The 17,788-nt window shown below is 38.8% G+C and overlaps 1 protein-coding gene across 3 annotated transcripts in view; it reads left to right on the forward strand.

Annotated features, from left to right (window-relative positions):
* Positions 1 to 17,788, forward strand: part of LOC106934605 (semaphorin-6D-like) — an 86,228-nt gene that overhangs the window by 56,079 nt on the left and 12,361 nt on the right. For all 3 annotated transcript variants that reach the window (XM_015014601.1, XM_015014602.1, XM_015014603.1), the window contains 2 exons: positions 6,902 to 6,960; positions 7,842 to 7,895. In XM_015014601.1, the coding sequence (XP_014870087.1) occupies positions 6,902 to 6,960; positions 7,842 to 7,895 (113 nt within the window). The remainder of the gene's footprint in view (positions 1 to 6,901; positions 6,961 to 7,841; positions 7,896 to 17,788) is intronic.

Below are 17,788 nucleotides of genomic sequence, written 5' to 3' on the forward strand. Positions count from 1 at the left end.
TTTTTTTTTTTTTTTTTTTTTTAGCATGATGTAGTCGGTATTTTCTCACAAACTAAATAATTGTTTCTGAATCTGCTGCTTGTGTGTATTGTCAATACACAGTTTATGATGCAAGCATTCAACTTTCCCAGTGTCTAAATCTTCTTTAGTGTAGACAAAGCATGTGAATGGTGTATAAAATTAATTTGTGCAACATTTCATAAGCTTTTATGAAAACATTTTAGCAGTGGCACATATTCACGGTATGTCTGGCCTCTGAGTTTACATTATAATGCCACAGACTTTTTCTGCATGTCCGATAAATCTGTGGCCATCAGGCTTAGCTGGAGATCACATTCTGCATACCACAGCATCAGATGTGCAGGAAATCAACGCTGAAGCTTTACTTAAATCTCCCCACACCATTGAAACACTAAGTAATGGTTGGATTGTATCAGTCACAAAGGGTCCACAAAAACACTTTATGAAAAACTCACTTTATGAAACATTGAAAATCTTTTTTATTTCAGTTTGCGTGTGGAAAAGAGGTGTGAAAACTGCAAAAACTGTTTGAATTCTGAAATCTCTGTTTTGTTTTGTTTTTAAGTCCAAATGATTGTGTGTTTCTAAAAGTGCATTTTATTTAATTAGACATTGAATTAATTTGACCAATAATTTATGTGTGAGTGTTTACTACTTGGGGTTAGAGGAAAAAAAACGCTCTAGATGTAATCACAGCTTTTTTCAGAGATGACAGACTAACTCTGAATCAGGATGGAGCCAATCGCTGAGCTGCATGTTGTGAAATAAAATGAAAACTTTATTTAACAAGACTGATGTAAACGGAGTGAACAGCAGAAAGAGGAGGGCTAAAGCAACAGCAAACTGCAACAAAAATGATTTCCCAGGTGAGAGAGTGGCTGCAGTTTTACTAAAACCACCTGATGCATGCTTCTAAAGTCTCAGACTTGTACACGATTTGAAGGCGGTTGTTATTCCCCGCAGTCAACCTCATAATGAGTTACAGCTTCCTGACAAACTGAAGAAGTTGAGCGCTACAGGCTCTGTTCCGATTTCTTTTTTGTCTTCCACACTCTGCAAGGCAGTGGAAGAAAGTTTGTCCAAGTTCAGTCATTATCCTCTATTAGCATCACATCACAGCAATATAAGTCACAGCAGCCCACTCGTCCTGCGTTTGGTCCGCCTCACTTAGCATCAAACTCTCCAGCTCCAGAGACGCAGGTCCTCTTCCTGCATCTCCAGCATCCCCATCTGGGAGAAGGGAAGACCAGCAAAACAAAATATCATGCTCATATAACTGAAGCTTAATGGAGCAAGTGAGAAGGACCAAGTTCTCCTCCTTTAAAGGATGTGTAAATGCTCTAGTGTCATGTGACTTTAAAGTTTAAAATGTTATCAAATGCATTCTGACATCCTTTACACTGGACCGCTCAGCTACACCTGTAAAGTAGTTTCAGTAAAGTGTGTTTTTTCCCATACTTTTTTCAGAGTTTGATTAAAAAAATTGAAGTTTCAGTGTCGAAATCCGATAAGATTAACATGCCATGAGATTTTTAGTGATGTCAAACCACACAATGCATCATTTTATGAAATGATGGCTTGAGGTCTTATCAAATCAAAGCAGCACAGAGCCGTTGCTCAGGCTGACCTCAGTGAGGCTGATTGAAGGATAAATATAGAGCAGCCTCCACGGGCAGAGCGACGGCTCAGAGTTTTGCTCGACTGTCTGTAAGCTGAAGTGAGTTTAGCTTCGCAAAATTCTGCTGATGAGTAAAAGATTTCCTCCAGGGAGAAGAAAGACGTGGAGGGGAAGGATGATGAAGTAAGAATAGAAAGAGCTGAAGAGGAAGAGTGTAACGTCTTGCATAACATCGTCCCGAAACAGAAACTGAACCGTCTTAGAAAGGAGGTGGTAGATTGAAGGAGAGATGAAATGGAAAGAGTCATCTTGGCTGCCAGCATGAAGAGCAAGCATTTGTTAAAACTGGAGCCGATTATGTTTTGGTTTTACGAGTTCAAAGTCGTATTATAGAATAGATGCAGCCTCTAGTTTAGTCAACGTTGCATCAAAGTGTCTTTATTTACCAAATAAGGCAAAGTCGGCACTTTTAATTGACATTTAATGAAACTTTTAAAGCAACTTTGCAGTTAAAATGTTATTTACCAAATGACAGTTCATGACAACAGTCACAGACATTCATAAAGACTCCTTCATGTTCATGATAGGTGTCATGTCTGACAGTGTGATGTCAGTCTTGTGCTTCAAATAGTGTTGCCAATACTTCTACTTTTAAGAAAATCCAACCAACACTAAACATGCTCACATTCTGTCCCAAAACCAATTAAAGTTATAAAATGATGCTACAAAATCTGCCATTTTTGTAAAAAAAAAAAAAAATACTTTGTGCTTTCACTCCAGCATTAATGACATTTTTCCAAGTTCATCATGAACAACTAATATTTTGCATTGTATGAAACGGAACCCAAAGGGGGAAAAGACATTCAGTCACATGCAGTGACTTTATGAGTATTTTTACTCACAATATTCCTCCATCACCTTCACTCAGCCCAAACCTCTTACCTCTGTGTGTCTAATAACCTCTTCTAATCCCATATTGAGGAGCTTCCTCCTTTTTAATATTCCAGTTTTGCTTCAGATTTTTGAAGTGAAGTCCTGTCTTGGGTCGCGACCGGTAAATGTCTTCACAGCTTTTCTCAAAGCTCTTTCGGTATCCTCACTCTGATGAAAAGGGGATTAGTTCTTATCTAAAGCAAACCTTTTTCCTAGTTTCAAAATATACAATGCGAGTTCTATTTTATAAACCTTTATAGCTACGTTTGCATTAGATGCTTGCATGCGTAGAAATCAAGTTAGTCCACTTTCTGGCGTTCAAACTTGAATCATGTTTTGCAAAATGCAATATTATTTACACCCAACCAGACTGCCTGAAATATTTTCCTCCATTCATTTGATTCAAAGCTTTATTAAAGACTTGAGCTGCTCTGTGTCAAATGAAGTTGTCAGTAAACCTCAAGCTGTTCAAAGTCTCAATAACTTTTACTTCTTTGAAGTACACACAACCTGTGAATGTTCATTTAGCAGTAAACTCCCGCAGCCGCGCATACATCGCAATTACATTTCACAGTCTTCCAAATGCGTTAACGCCTCCACCGCCGAGCCTCAACACCGGGGACGTGAAATCACAATGTAAGCGACGCCGGCGTCTGATAACTTGGCTGTCTTTTCCAACCGAGTCTATTTTCATCCCCTCCTCCGAGTCGCTCCCCGCTAGATGAGCGAGGCGTTCAGGTGCCTGAGAGCGGTTGGGATATATAGCTGCTCACCGTTGCATCGACCTCCTCCTGTTCTCTCCTTTTTTTTTTTTTCCCTCCTCACTTACAGCTCAGCCCACGCTGGTGGAAATGAAGCTCAAGCTGAAAAGCAGCAAGAGAAGGAAGGAGAGAAAACGAGCAATGAGGGGAGATAAATATTGAGTGGCTGAGGGGGTGGACGAGTTAGCAAATATGAGGTACAGAGATATGAAGTGGAGTGCATGAGAGGAGGAAATTAAAATGATGCTTTTACATTTCATTAAATGGGCTCTGAATGTTCCACTTCTCGTCTGTTACATAATTTACTTAGTGTAATGCATGTTTATTATACCGCCATGTAAATACAGTATCAACGGATGACTTAAAGAACACAATAAAAGGAAACGTAAGGAGGACAGTCACACTGTTGAAGAAAATTTAATTTCCATTTACTGCCACGGTTTCTGAGTGTGGAATAAACCCAGAGATGGACTTTAAATCACGTTTGTCTCCGTTCTGAAGTTTGCTGAACACATTTTACTGCAGACAAATCTTCTGGTTCACCTGCCGAGTGATCAAATGAGATGTTCAGTCAATCAACTAAGAAATGCTGAGGACTTCATATGCAAATGCATAACCCATCAAAGTTTAAAGTTCACTGCTGCATGTACGTTTAATAAATTAAAGTGATTTAATGAAGGCTTAAATGAAGTGTAAATACGCTGTATCTTGGTAAAATGCGTTTCATGCTTTCCCCAAATGCCTCTAAGGGTCCTGCAGGTCTCTCCACAGAGGAATATGTGCAACCCCTTTTTTTTTTTTTTTTAAAGGATAGACTGTGTGTGCATTTCATATTTTGAGAAAAATGCTTTGTGACAAAGGATCTGACCCATAAGAGGATAGAATGGATAATCGAGGCAGGACAAGCCCACAGTCGATGTTTAGGATGTTGGGTTCATGTCAAACTTAAGATTTTTAACCAGATTTCATTTTACTCTCTGCTCATGTCAAGACTTTGGAGCCAAATCCAACTTAAATGTTCTTGAGTAAAATAAAATAACTCATTAGCACCAGAGGTTTCCAGAAAACCCCTCGGCCATTTTGCTCTGCTCTTTTCACTTTTTTGCATGCATGCATCTTAGAGGTGCATTTTGTGCCGAGTTCAGCTTGATTCTATGTTGGAATCACACTTTCTGTATGCTCAGGGTATAACATCATTGCTGCAAGTGGTGTTGCATCCATTTACATATATTTTCAATGCGCAGAGTTGCCCTGAGACCTCGTCATAACACAGACAGATGTTCATTACTGCCACAAGAAGCATCGAAATGGCAGAGAAGGGAATATCTGACAGGCTGTATCATTACAGAATGACATTTTAACCCAAAGTGCATCATTTGGCTTGAAATGATCCCAGACAAAAGAAACTGAAGCCTCACTCTTTGTATTACTTCTCAAACACAACACCTATGAATGAATGCTTAGATCCCAATCAGACAGATCCATATGTGAAGAAATCTTGCAGATTGTGTCACATTTGCTTTAAAGTCATTTTTTGGGGGGGTTAAACTCTCGATGCTTGTCTTCTGCATGCTCCGCGTCCTGGCTGGTCCATGCAGCGCTCTGAATGACAACTCCAAGCCGTGCACTGAGTTCTCTTTAACACAACAGTTGGTGAGCGGTTGGGCATTTGTGCTCACCCTTGTTCAGGCAGTGCAGTCTGCTGAGCCGCAGACTTTCGCTTGCAGCATCACACCAGGAAATCTGCTGGGGTGTAAAATGAAAACGAGGTGAGAGGAGTTAAATACGGCTCAGAGACATTAGTGAAGACGGATGTAGAGGAAGGATAGTTTTGTAAAACCAGGGAGGAGAAGAAAGGCGGGTTAGTTAAAATCATGGGATTGATAACATTTTATAGCAGTAATCTTGCAGCTCATTAAACTAAAACGAGTTTTTAACAACTGCTTTCTTTTATACCGATGGAAAATGACGTTTTCCCATACAGGAAGACTGGAACTTTCTTTAATAATGACTCTGGCACAGATCATGGCAAACATAGGACCTTTTACTAGATGTGCTTTTACAAACCAATCCACCAAAAACACCAAACTCTACTGGTGGTTTTGTCTCGGAAAAGATGAGGAGAAACGAAGGGAATCAGCTTCGACTCTCATTTCTCACTCACTTGAGGACCTTTATGTTTTCACAGAGCTTAAACAAAAGCAAGTCTTTCATCAACAGTAGCTAAAGCTTTCTGTACATTACTTCAGAACATTGTAGTGGCGTTTGAAAAGTTCCTTTAGCAAATGTATGTGGTTTAAACAGGCCAAACCTCTTTCAAAACGCTATGCAACACTGTTCTCATCCTGAGCTCCTCATATGATTCACCTGTGTCTTATTCTGGTTATTTTAAGTGGGAACAAATGTTGTAGTGTGCTAACTTAGTCCAGACTAGATTTACCTGCTTTTCTATTTGTGTAGATGTCTATAATTTCTCGATTTTGCTGAAATTAGTCTTAAACATCCAGACGTACCCTGTTTTTCACATGACTGTAGAATTGGATGGGGGATCATCAATAAGAGAAATGTGACTACAACCGATGCCAAACAGAACTTTTCTCTTTGGCGTCAGATTCTTCATATTGATGAAACACTATTTCCGATGTGGGCTGAAACTATTCAGTAAGACGGTCATGACCCCATTTCAACTTTCTCAAGGCTTTTATTTTTATTTGTAAAACATCGAGATAAAATAAAACGCCAGCGACAAAACATGAGGGATGGCTGCGGTTTCTACAGCAGGAACCATTGTTCTTTCGCATCGGCCTAATCGATACAACTTCATTGGTGGGATGTCAACTGTGTGCTGCAGGAAAATAAAGCGGAATAAGGTTTCACCTCCTTCTGCCCTCATTTTGCTTTACTTTATCTTTTAGTTTTTAACAGTCAAATGACTTCTATTTCCTCACGCGGACTAACGGTGAAAATAAAGCACAGCTCCTCGTCTTGGACACCTTTGCTTTACGGAAGTAATTTTGTGCTCCGTGGCTGTGAAATCCTGATTTGTAGTCCCTTTAAAAATTGATTTGAAGGTCAGATGGAAGTGTCGGCGGTGAGGAAGGCAGGCTCGGTAAACAACAGGGACTCAGACCCAGAGACAGACACTCAGACGAGGGTAAATGGCTTCATTTACTGCCGCTGCACTCAGATATAGGCCGCTTCACTTTACTGCCACTGACGGCGAGCGCGACTGTTTTTCATGCTCACCTCTTGTCACAGCCTGTCTCCTGTCTGGACGAGTTTCACCTTTTCCACTTTAATTGGAGGACAAAGAGGAGGTGAAGAAGTTTGCTGCTTCACCTCTTTCGACCTCTGAAATTCGTTGGCCTTCAAACTAAATAAAAACTTGGACATGGAGTGTGGGTGATAAGCTAATTAAACGTCTTATCTCGTCTTTATAGATGCTAAGTCACTGATGGATTTCCTGATAAGCTTTACCCGACAGCAGCTAACAAAATGAAAAGCCATGTCTGATGTGTGTGAAGCTTTTCTTTTATAAATGCTCTTTTCTGTTGTTTTTTCTCTGCAGAGCCGGGTTCGAACAGGATATAGAGGGCGACCACTCTTTCTACCCCGACAACTGTCACAGTAAGATAAATCTGTTCTTTTCGGAGCTATGATATGAGCTGTAGAGGTGTAAAGGTTGTGGATTGTTAAAACACAGCCTGGGGTTTGTTTCCATGGATTTTACAATCCAAGTTATGGAGTTCATCCTAGTTTGAGACCTAATTGGAAAATCTGGGTCACGTAAAAAATGAACTGTCTGGTTTACTATTTAGTTTTTACTTTTTGGAGAAATTCTAAGTCATTAGTGGAGCCAAAGAAACACATTTCAGTTTTTGTCTGCCCTGCCCTTGACCCAGTGGGATACAGCACTTCTCTGAGTGTAATGGTCATCATCTCCCACTTACTCGCTACGCTTTCCAGCTATTTCTCCAGCTGATAATCCCCCATCTGGGGGCATTACCTCTGTCTCTAATGTAGTCACAGATGGACCAAGTTCTGTCCGTTAATTATTTAAACAACAAATTATTCAGTATCCTTCACTCTAAAAGTAAAATGTTTTTGCAAGACCCCACTGCTTGTGTTTTTATTTTTGTGTATTGCCATCCTGCCTCTCCTATGTTGACCATATATTGTGTTAAAGCTCAGTGTTTGGGCTGTTTGTTGGTTTTTCTTTTATCTGTTCTGTTCAGTAGCTGGGATTGCTCTTTGGTTTTAGTCCTCATAGCAAATCCTGCTGGTTTGTAACAGTTGCTCAAATTTTCACTCGTATCCTGAGACGTTTTGTTGTTTTTTTCCTGATAACTGATGATCCGCTTTGTGTGAAACCAGTCTGAATTTTTAAGTCTAAAGTGGAACATTTCTGTCTCATACAAGGATAACATTGCAGTAAAATGAACGCTGATTTTTTGGTGTTATCTTTACAGTACTATGAAATCTGACTGGTGTTGTTATCTTTTGTTCAGCTGATGTGTTGGCCACAACACGAAACCAGGAATCAGCAGCTGACTCTGCCTACGGTAAACCCAAACATGTCTTCTTCTGTTTTTTTTTCCTTTTCATATTTTGTGTCTGGTTAATATATCAAAGTAGGACGTGGTAATAGGAGGTAGTAAGTTTATAAGTGAGTGTTTTTGGTGAAATGGGCTTTATTCGTCTCAGACTCCAGATGTTTATCTCAGATATTTAGGAGCGGTTTAATATTAGAGAATGTTGGAGAAGATCTAAAGTTACTGTTCCCATAAAATACAACTTGCAGGTTTGTCAAAACTTGGTGGTGCATTGTACTTTGTTGGATCTGTATAAGTCTGGTCATTTATTAAAAAACAACATTCACGCCATTCTTTCACGTCTGACATTCTGAAACTCAGACAGAATCCCCTAAAATCAAGAGGCCAAGGAATTTCCTTGTCTCAGTCTGACGTCTCTACTAACGAGCGTAGACCCAACCAGAAGAAACCCCGTTTTGTCGCCTGGTTGGCTCAAGTTAATGTACAGCAACTCATTGCTCAGTTTGACATCATTACCTTCCACCACTTTACAGTCCAGCAGATCAAAGCCCGGCCTCGCTCAGCAACCTGCTCTGTATTCATCGCTGCAGCTCAGCTGCTACCTGACTGTCAAGAGTCCTTCTCGTAAACCAGCAGCAGCATTGTCATTCACCGAGCAGCAGCCGAACCCACACAGTGAATCCCATTATGGCTCTATGTGGTGCATTCCAGTGATTAAAGTCGGAGAGGGGACGGCCAGAAAGACACTTTTTGGTTTGTGGTCCACTTGACTCGAGCCGAGTTTGTTTTTCAGGAACACTTGAGCCCAAGAGGCTGCGTTGTGTCAGCAGCACTGATGAAGAGAACGAAGGTGAGGGAGAGCAAGGTCGTCGGACTGTGAGCCCAATGAATCAGGGAAATGAAAGCGATCAATGATTAGTCCCTTTTTTTTTACCACGTACTGAAAACATTTACAGACCTAATTCAGCTCTGATGTTCTCCATCAGTCTCTTCAAATTCAACCACCACCTCGATTTGACATTGCCACGTCCATGTATTGAAGTTTTTTTTTTTTTTTTTAAGGGAGCATCCCTGAGTCAGACGCAGCATCTCCTGAGGTAATTTCACTGTAGGCCATGAGAGCGAAGGTTGGAGCCGGAGCCGTCGGAGCACAGAGAGCGCCTCGCTTTGTATTCTACCACTTAGCTTAATTGCATCCACCTGGAATTGAAATGAGGCTGTGTTAGTTGACAAGAATTAAAATCATACTTTTAGAAAAGGAAAACTGAAGTGGAGCGCAGAGACTCTAATTCAGCTGATAGTCGGCTTTATTTATTGTCACCTTTATTGGATTACATGATTTAATCCTGTTTTTTTTAAGTAGATTGTTGTGAAATTCATTTAGTTCAGTGTACGCTTTTTTGAAAACGAAGGATAAGCTTTTTTAAAAAAGTGTTGTTTTTGTTCTTATACATGCAGTAACTTTTATAAAGGTTGTAAACGTGCAGCTGGCATTTGTTTCCTGGCCTTTACAATTCTCTAAAGAATCGACCATTTTTCAAACACAATTTAAGTCATCATGGCACAGAAAGGATGACGAACATTGAAAATATCTGACACAGCATTTCTTTTTACATTCAATAAGGATAAAACATTTCATGGGCCACTTTGACCTTGAACTTGAAGCTAATGTTGTCTTTTCTTTATAACATTAGTGATTTTCCTGCATTAAGGCTTTTAGGTAATCTTATTAGCCTTAACAGAGTTTATGACACTGTAACCCAGAACAGGCAAAACACACAATGAGTCTCCAGAGATGGACGCAAAACTATGCTGTGATTCCACCAATGAACACAATGCAAGGAAAACCTGGTAAACAGAAGTGAGTTTTCCTTTTAAATCTATCGACATGTTTATTTGGATATGGAACGACAAAGTTGCTTCCAACTGTAGCTCATTTATATCGCAAATATGTGTAAAAAGCCTTCAAATGTGTGGCTTTTATCGCCGTTGCATAATTTCACACGGAAATGTATATTTTTAATTGATTCAGTAGAAAATTAAAAAAGAATACTTTTTGGTAAAATCCAATGATTTATTTATTTTTTCTGCTGTCAATATTTTGTACATTTTTGTATCTTGTGCTTTTAGCACAAGTTTTTCTATTTCAACACATTTATCCACCAATATTATTTAGTTATTCTTTGGTCCTCACCAAAACATTTTCCTTCCTGCATTTTCAACTGCAACCTTCCCATTAGATGTTTTTTTTTTTTCTTTTGCAGTCTTATAACACTAATAGTATTTAAAAACTGGAATGAAAGTTTAAGTTCAATTTAAATTCAATAGCAGCATCATAAAAAACATGCAAGGCAATAAAAAAATATGTGTAAAGTCTCTGATTTATATGTTTTTAGAGTGCATTTATCTATTGCTTTTAAAAGTAGTCATAATATTTCAACCCACAACCTTTTTTTCTTTATCTTCTCAAACATACATCATGTTAGAATAAACAGAGTCCGCCATTATCCACGTCCTAAATTATGAAACGGTAGCTTTATGTCTTAATTTCTTTTTGCATAATTAAGACTTTGCAGACAAATCTCCACCTTCCGGTGAAAAGATTAGCCCAACTTTGATTACAGTCGTATATCTGATCTTTAAATGAAACCACAGCCTTATAATAAATCGTGCATTTGTTGGGAGTAATTGCTTGACTTGTTCTAATTCTGTTGAAATAAACTGTCATCTAAGTTTTAGACCTTGCATCGCCTGCAGGCCTTTCCAGGGGAGTTAATTGCACGATGGCACAATAAGAACTGCCAGTCACGTTATCACATCTTTTTTAACATTACCAATGTTCCCCTTTCTTCTCTTTTTTAGTGGTTCCATTGTGAAGATGACTGTGATTAATCAAAGCTATATTGTGTTTTTTGGGGGGTTTAATGGTAAAACTGTCAGTAGGTGCTTTCTGCATGATCTCTGCAGCATTAACTCTGTAGTGTCGGGCTCCCAACACAATGACTGATGTTTTAGCCTGTGTGCGCCCTTATTCATCTGCAGTACGCTAGACTGGTTATCATTACTGTAATGACATAATTTGCTGGGCAACTATCCCCTTAATGAGGTTTTTGCAGTAGATTGCTTATTTAATGCACTGACAAGGAGAACCCTGTAGATCCAGCTCAGGGCCTGAATGGACACAAATTGGCCCTGTGCTTTTACAGGACAGACTTTTTTTATGTTTTTATTTGATGAGAGCTGACATTGTGCGTAATGAGTGGTGCAAATGCAAATTATAATGGTTTTGGGAGGACATAAATGCAGTCTGTGACCTTTAAATTACTTGTTGTTGTGCAGACGATCCAGTAAATTAAGTTTATTCTGCTGGTGAGCTGGAGCGCCTGGCTTCATAATTCCCAATTAAAAAGTCGTTTAAGTTGACTTCCCAAGAAGTTGAGGATGTTGGGCTGTGTGCGCCAGCGACCTGACATTACTGTGGTTCCACAGATCTGTCTCAATGCTCTTTTATTCAATTAAATTAAAGTTCCAGGTAAAATACTTGGCTAAAAATATCTGCTCTTCTCAGCAACAAGCCCTCCGGCTCCCTTTTCCTCCGTGTTTCCTGCCAAGTTTTAAAACGGCTGCAGGGGTTTTAGGCCCATAGTTGATGAGGTCTGACTCGAAGCCACGTTGGGCAGGTAGAGGTCACACGTCTGGACACTTAACTCTTTGGCAGCAAGAAGGAAAATCTGAATTAAAACGATGCTCACTTGGAACTGAAGCCCAGATTTCACTCCAGTGGTTTAAAAACGGTGACAAGTGGCTGAGTGTTCATGTTTAACAATATTTATTCAGTACTGCTGAAATACTCTGGTATTAAAACTAATAATAATGAATTTAATGAGAAAATCCAACCTCCATTTTTTTTTCTTTCTGATTAAAATGATTTGGTCAGTAATATTACCAGTAACACCAACATGGGCCCAACTAGAAGAAAGAGAAGAAATGACAATATCAAAATCAGCACCAATATAGTAGGAAATTACTACAATGAAATAAAACATAAAGGGATGAAAATAATTGTGTGAAATAAAAAGATTCTTAGATCCTACAATGCTGTGAATATTGGTGAGTTAGGAAAATATGTAATTTCTCCTTATAAATTTTAACCTCTCAAAGAATTAGACATTTTCAAACCTTGAGTTAAAATGTGAAATATTTGTTTTACATTTTTAGTGTTGATTTTGCTGATCTCTAATAAGCAACAGAGTTTTTCTTTGGCAGTGAGTTGTGCAATAGACATCAAATCTGTGATAAATTTGTCCGCAAACAGCCTAGAAAAACCATCTTTAACCTCGTCTAAATGTTCTCCAAGAACAAATGTGTTGGTTCCTCTGAATGTGAATTTGACTCCTGGACTCAGTTGCACTTTAAAACTTTACACACGTTGGAAGCTGTTTAACTTTAAGACAACTCCTCCAGTGCATGAAGGGCAAAGTGTGTGTGTTGCAGCTCTCAGTCTTTATTTATTCCAGCAGCGTCTGGCTGTTTTCCAGCCTCTCTCTGCTGCTGATGATCGCAGAGCGGCTCCTTCCAGCGGTTTGGGCCGGTTTCTGGTGCCTCCAGGGAGTCGATGGTGTGACTTAGCGGCTTCTTCTGTTTGTAATTACATGAATGTGAGAAGCTGACATTTAAAGCAGCTCAGATGCTTTTTAATTGGAGCATTAATTTACTAATCACACGGCAAAAACTGTAGACGTGACGTTAAAATATTCACTGGGAATGTTGTAAAGAGAAAATGTCTGGAGCAATAGAGGATATGGAATATCTTTCAATTAACAGCCCATTAGGCATTTATTTCCATATATTATTCCTACAGATGTTTGGACGTCATATGTTGCATACCCAAATATATGGGGCCCTTTATTTTTCATTGATCAAGGAGCACAACTCATTAACTTATCTACAGTATTTTTCACAAATAATTGCCTTTTTCAGCATTTGCGACTGATTTTATGGTTTTAATAAACAACCAACAGATTTTCTTTAGACATCTCCTATAACCAAAGGATTATAATCAACCAGCTTGCAGTGCATGAAGTCTAAGATGTGCCATCAAAACACAAACCTTTAAACGGTTAGCGTACAGAGATTTGTACAAATGGGGAAAATTAGTTAATATTCTTCATGGATGATCTGTAGCAGTTAAATAAGTGGTGACTAAATCCTAAAACAAGTTTGAATACTTCTCATTAATACTGAAAATAAACTGCAGTTTAGTTTCAAATGCAATGTTTTAAAAGATCAGTAAAACTGCAGATTGATGCTGTTTTGTATCTTCAGGTTTTTTCAGTCCTATTACAGAGCTGAAGTATTTCTAGGACGTTTTGTGAAAGTATAGCAGTTTCATTAAAGTCACTTTTCATCATTTAACAGAAAAATCTGTGTTTTGCAGGCATTCTTTGGATTGTGGTCCATAATTCTTTTCTAAATATTGAATAAGATGTACCAGTCTTTGTTTCTCAGGCTGCTGCCACCATGTTTCATCAGAACCGGGCATCAGTGCCTTTACTCAGAACCAAACTGGAAAGAAAATGGAAACCTGTCGAGTGTTCATGAAGTTAAACAAATAGACGCAGGGGGGAAAAAAAAGTATCCTCTGTCTGACACCTTCATAAGTGTTAGCTGAGCAGAAAATGTTGCCACTAAGCTGCATTTACAAGAGCATATCTAAGCGAAGGAAAGCTGAAGCTCGGTGGAGGAGGTCGGGACGTCTCCATTAGATCCGCCCGCCTGCCACAGGAAGGGAACAACTAAAAGAAAACCTCTGTTTCAAGAAACGGAGGTGAGGCTCCTTTCACCTCGCTCAGCCTGAAAGAGCTGCTGCCAAAATGCCACATATCCATTTTAAAAAGTGACCGACCAGCCTGTGAATCATGTTTTAGTCATGAAACTCAGAGTGCATTGTGCTTTTCTTTGATGCAGCCATTTTGTTTTATATTTAATTTCAGTTTGTGTGTTGAAGCTCTTGATTTATTTCCTACATTAACAATAAAATGTGTTTTTTTAGTAACATTTTGCGCACACACACACACACACACACACACACACACAATATGAAGGCTCTTTACTAAACACACTTATTCAGTTCACGTCCAAGAGATCTAAATCCAATTATTTCTACAACAATCAATTCATACAGAAACATTCAGTCCAATTTTCACTCATTAATCTTATTTATAAAATAATCCAGTCAATCGATGATATAATCCCATTTTGTAAAGAACACCTGTCTAAGGGAGCCATTGCATCAAGTTACTGCCTTGGCAGCAATTTCCCCTCCATCATCGTTGAGAATGCTGCTCGTCTCTAATCTTTTTAGTTTTTGACTAAAGATTTTTAACCTTAAACTATGCAAAATGTTTGTGCTTACTCCTTTGCAGCCTATTTTAAATAAATATTCACTGTAAATAAGTGGGAGCAGGAAGCTCAACAGTTCATTTATTTAGAAAAAAAGGGTAAATGTTAAATGGACTGATATTGTATTTTTCTACTCATGCCAACCACTAAATATGCCAAACACTTGAGCCACATTCACTCAGTCACATTCATACATGATGCATGAATCAGTAGGTAACTTCAGTTTAAACGCTTCGCCCAGAGCAAATCGACTTGTGGCAGGAAGAAGCTTTATTAGAACATGCAACGTCTGCAATGTAAAAAAACAAACAAACAAACAAAAAAAACACTTGTCTAAATCTAAAAAGATACATTTTGGTGCAGTTACTTTACTGTGGACAAAATATTAACTTCATTTCAAACTCTTTGCAAGAATTAACCTTAAATAGCAACTAATTTTTTCCAAATCAGATTTACATTTTTAGATGAATTCTGATTTAAAACACCATACTGCTGTAACATTTAGAAATAATCATTTCTCCAAGTTTCACCTTTTTGCCTAAAGCGTTCAGGCCGTTTAGGAAGGTGCCAGCTGATGTGATCTATGGCTTTGTGGTAAAAAGGTGTGCTTACTGTTATCTCTCCACTCTCTGTAACGGAAAATATCCTAATTACTCTGTGGATAACAGAGACACAGAGAGTGCAATTACTCTGCATGAGTGTTTCTCGTGTACTTCCGCGCACAATAAGGTGCAACAAAAGATGTTGTCTGTATCATGTAGAAGTCTAGAATGTGTGTGATAATGTGCTTGCCAATGGCTTGGTGAGTGATTTTCCTTCTATGAATGCACGTGTATGAGCAGGCAAAAGAGCCATCAAAGCGTGTTAAAGTGTTTTTTAATGAGCTGGAGCTCTTACAAATGGACTGAGTACGTTATGTGGCTCATGCAGAACAGGCGGGGATGAGAGGTGTTAGAAAGCAGCCAAAAGCGGTCGTATTGACGCTAATTGTCTTCATCTTCTCCCAGCGCTGAGCAAAATGAGGCGAAGGGTATAAGCAGCTTCACTGGATGAATTTCAGGCGGTTGTTTGTTGCTAATGAGCCTCCAGCTGGCTTTGAGTGATGAAGGTGATATTTCTGACTGTCTTAGTTATAAATACTGCACACATGCAGAACCAGGAGTTTGAAAACTTCTACCACAATGTTCAAAAAGCACTTTCCTGCTTTATCTAAATTCTTTACTTTTTGGCTCAGTTCTTCCCAGAGCTTATGCAAGACCTGTCTCCATGTCACCATTCACCTACAAGGACACTTTGTCAGATTAAAGCTGGCAGCTTTCATATAAATAGTGAAAATTATTTTGATAGAAGACAAAAGAGTTTGCTTTGAAATCCCTAAAATTGAATAACATGGAAACTTTTGTGTAATTTTTATGAAGGTAGCCAAAAACTAAGCTGGGTCCCTGAGAGAAGCAAACCAACACAATGTGTTGACTAAATTTAGGCTCTTTTTGTTTTTTGTTCCAGTTACGCTAACAAAGAAATGTGTTTATGCAAGGTGAATGTTCTAGACTAAACTCGGCTAAGAAACTGGTCTAACTAAAACTTCATGCACTGACTTGTTTTTGTGACCTGGCTGATTGCAGCTTTATTGCTCTTTTATAAGCACATGATTGTATAAGTGGGTACTATTATGTGAGTCAGTGCTTTGCCATGTGTGGATGCAAATCTGTTTATGCAACCTGACCGTGACGCTCAACTTTCTGTTCGGACGCGTTTCCACCGGAAAAACCGGAGGATGTGGAGAAACTCCACACAGCTCATGAAATGACCTGGCCGGGATTTTAGGCCAGAACTGACCCACTCTGAGACAACGTCGTTGAGTCCTGTAGTTTGGTGATGGGGGGGGGAAAAGATTTAGTAAAAAATCCCTGTTGGGTTAATCTGAAGATTAGGATTAGTATAATTCACCAGTGGAATAATGTCAGTGTGATGTCCTTTCACATGATGAAACTCTCTGTGTATGAATATTTTTAAGGTTTTGTGTCTTTAGTTTAGAGCCATCATCACCGAGGTCACTTTTTCTTTGTGGGCAGTAATAATCTGACTATGGTTGCTGGGTGCAAACCAGCAATTTAATCTTTATAAATCACTCGACTGACATGGTATTAAAGAAGATGCTGCTCGCTTCACCAGTTAGGAGGATGTCATTTATTTACAGATTAAATATAAATGGTACGTTTGACTAGCCCTCTGCATGCTCCGTCTCTTTTCTTTTCACATCTTTATTTAGTTAAATCTTTGCTTCACCAGGCAAAACATTGCAAAAGCTGAAAGTGCTAAAACACTTAAGGGATATAAAGGGGAGAAGACTACAATATTTACATATATACAATGAGCCACGTGTTGATTCTGCAAAACAAATGCATGACCCCATATAAAGACCCTTTAGTCTGTGTTTAAAGACAGGAAATGACATCAAACTATTGATGTAGTTTGTTTTGATATGCTACAATCATTTACAGCAGCAAAACGGACAGACTTGGTATGTAGAGATGCAAAGAATCCTAAACGACTTTCAGATCCAGGCTGTTTTTCTCTTAGTTGTTCATTTGTATTCAAAAATCCAAATATGCAAACTAGCAGTGAGAAAATGTCTCGTACTTCATAGATGAAAAGCAGCTGTCATTATGAAACTTTTTGCATCTTACAGCGAACATGTTGAAATTGGTCCTCAAATTGATTTAAATTGGCACGCTTTAAATCCAAATTCATATTATTTTCCTCACTTTTCAGGCTGAACTGCTGTTAGATTTCTTGCAGTTCAGAGGAAATTCTCCACATGGTGAAAGCCTTCATCTCCCTGAACACCCAGACAGACCATCAGCAGAGAAAAGGCGACTGAATTGCCATGTTTAAGCAGATTTAACCCTTTTGGTTTTTAGCTTCAGTCGTGTGTTTAAATGTTAACTTTTCAACCTAAAGCAAAACTGCAACAAAAATATTGATGGTTAAACACAAACTCATAATATAAGTTGTGTGTGCAGGAAAAAGTTTTTGTTCTATTATTCACCCAGTTGAGAGGCAACTTTGGATTTTTTATTTATTTATTTTTTTAAATCCTATGAGATTTGAGAAACTTGTGAAGTTTGATTGATGGTTGACAATAACAGATTATACAATAAGTTAAGTGTTTGTTTTTTAGCAGCAGCCAACATCGGGCCTCTTCTCTCAGTGAGCTGCAGTTCTTTTTGTCCTGATGTGCTCGAAACCTTCCTCTGAGATTCAGTTTCATGTCAGCATGATTCATCATATCATCTTCACTGAACTGTCAGCTCCACATTCTGGCTGGCAATCTCTCAATCATCCCAAAGGTACATCGCAGGATTCTGATCTGCTAAATGAAGATGCCGCTGATGTTTACTGAAGTCTTTTGCATTTTGGCACCGAAACAATAGCGGCTGCAGAAGGAGAACGGTATTGCATCAGAAGCGGAACAGGACTCGAGCTTACTCTCACTG

This window comes from Poecilia latipinna, unplaced genomic scaffold (assembly GCF_001443285.1).
Source record: "Poecilia latipinna isolate Pla-1442-1.1 unplaced genomic scaffold, P_latipinna-1.0 Scaffold1833, whole genome shotgun sequence".
In the NCBI taxonomy this organism is placed as follows: Eukaryota; Metazoa; Chordata; class Actinopteri; order Cyprinodontiformes; family Poeciliidae; genus Poecilia; species Poecilia latipinna.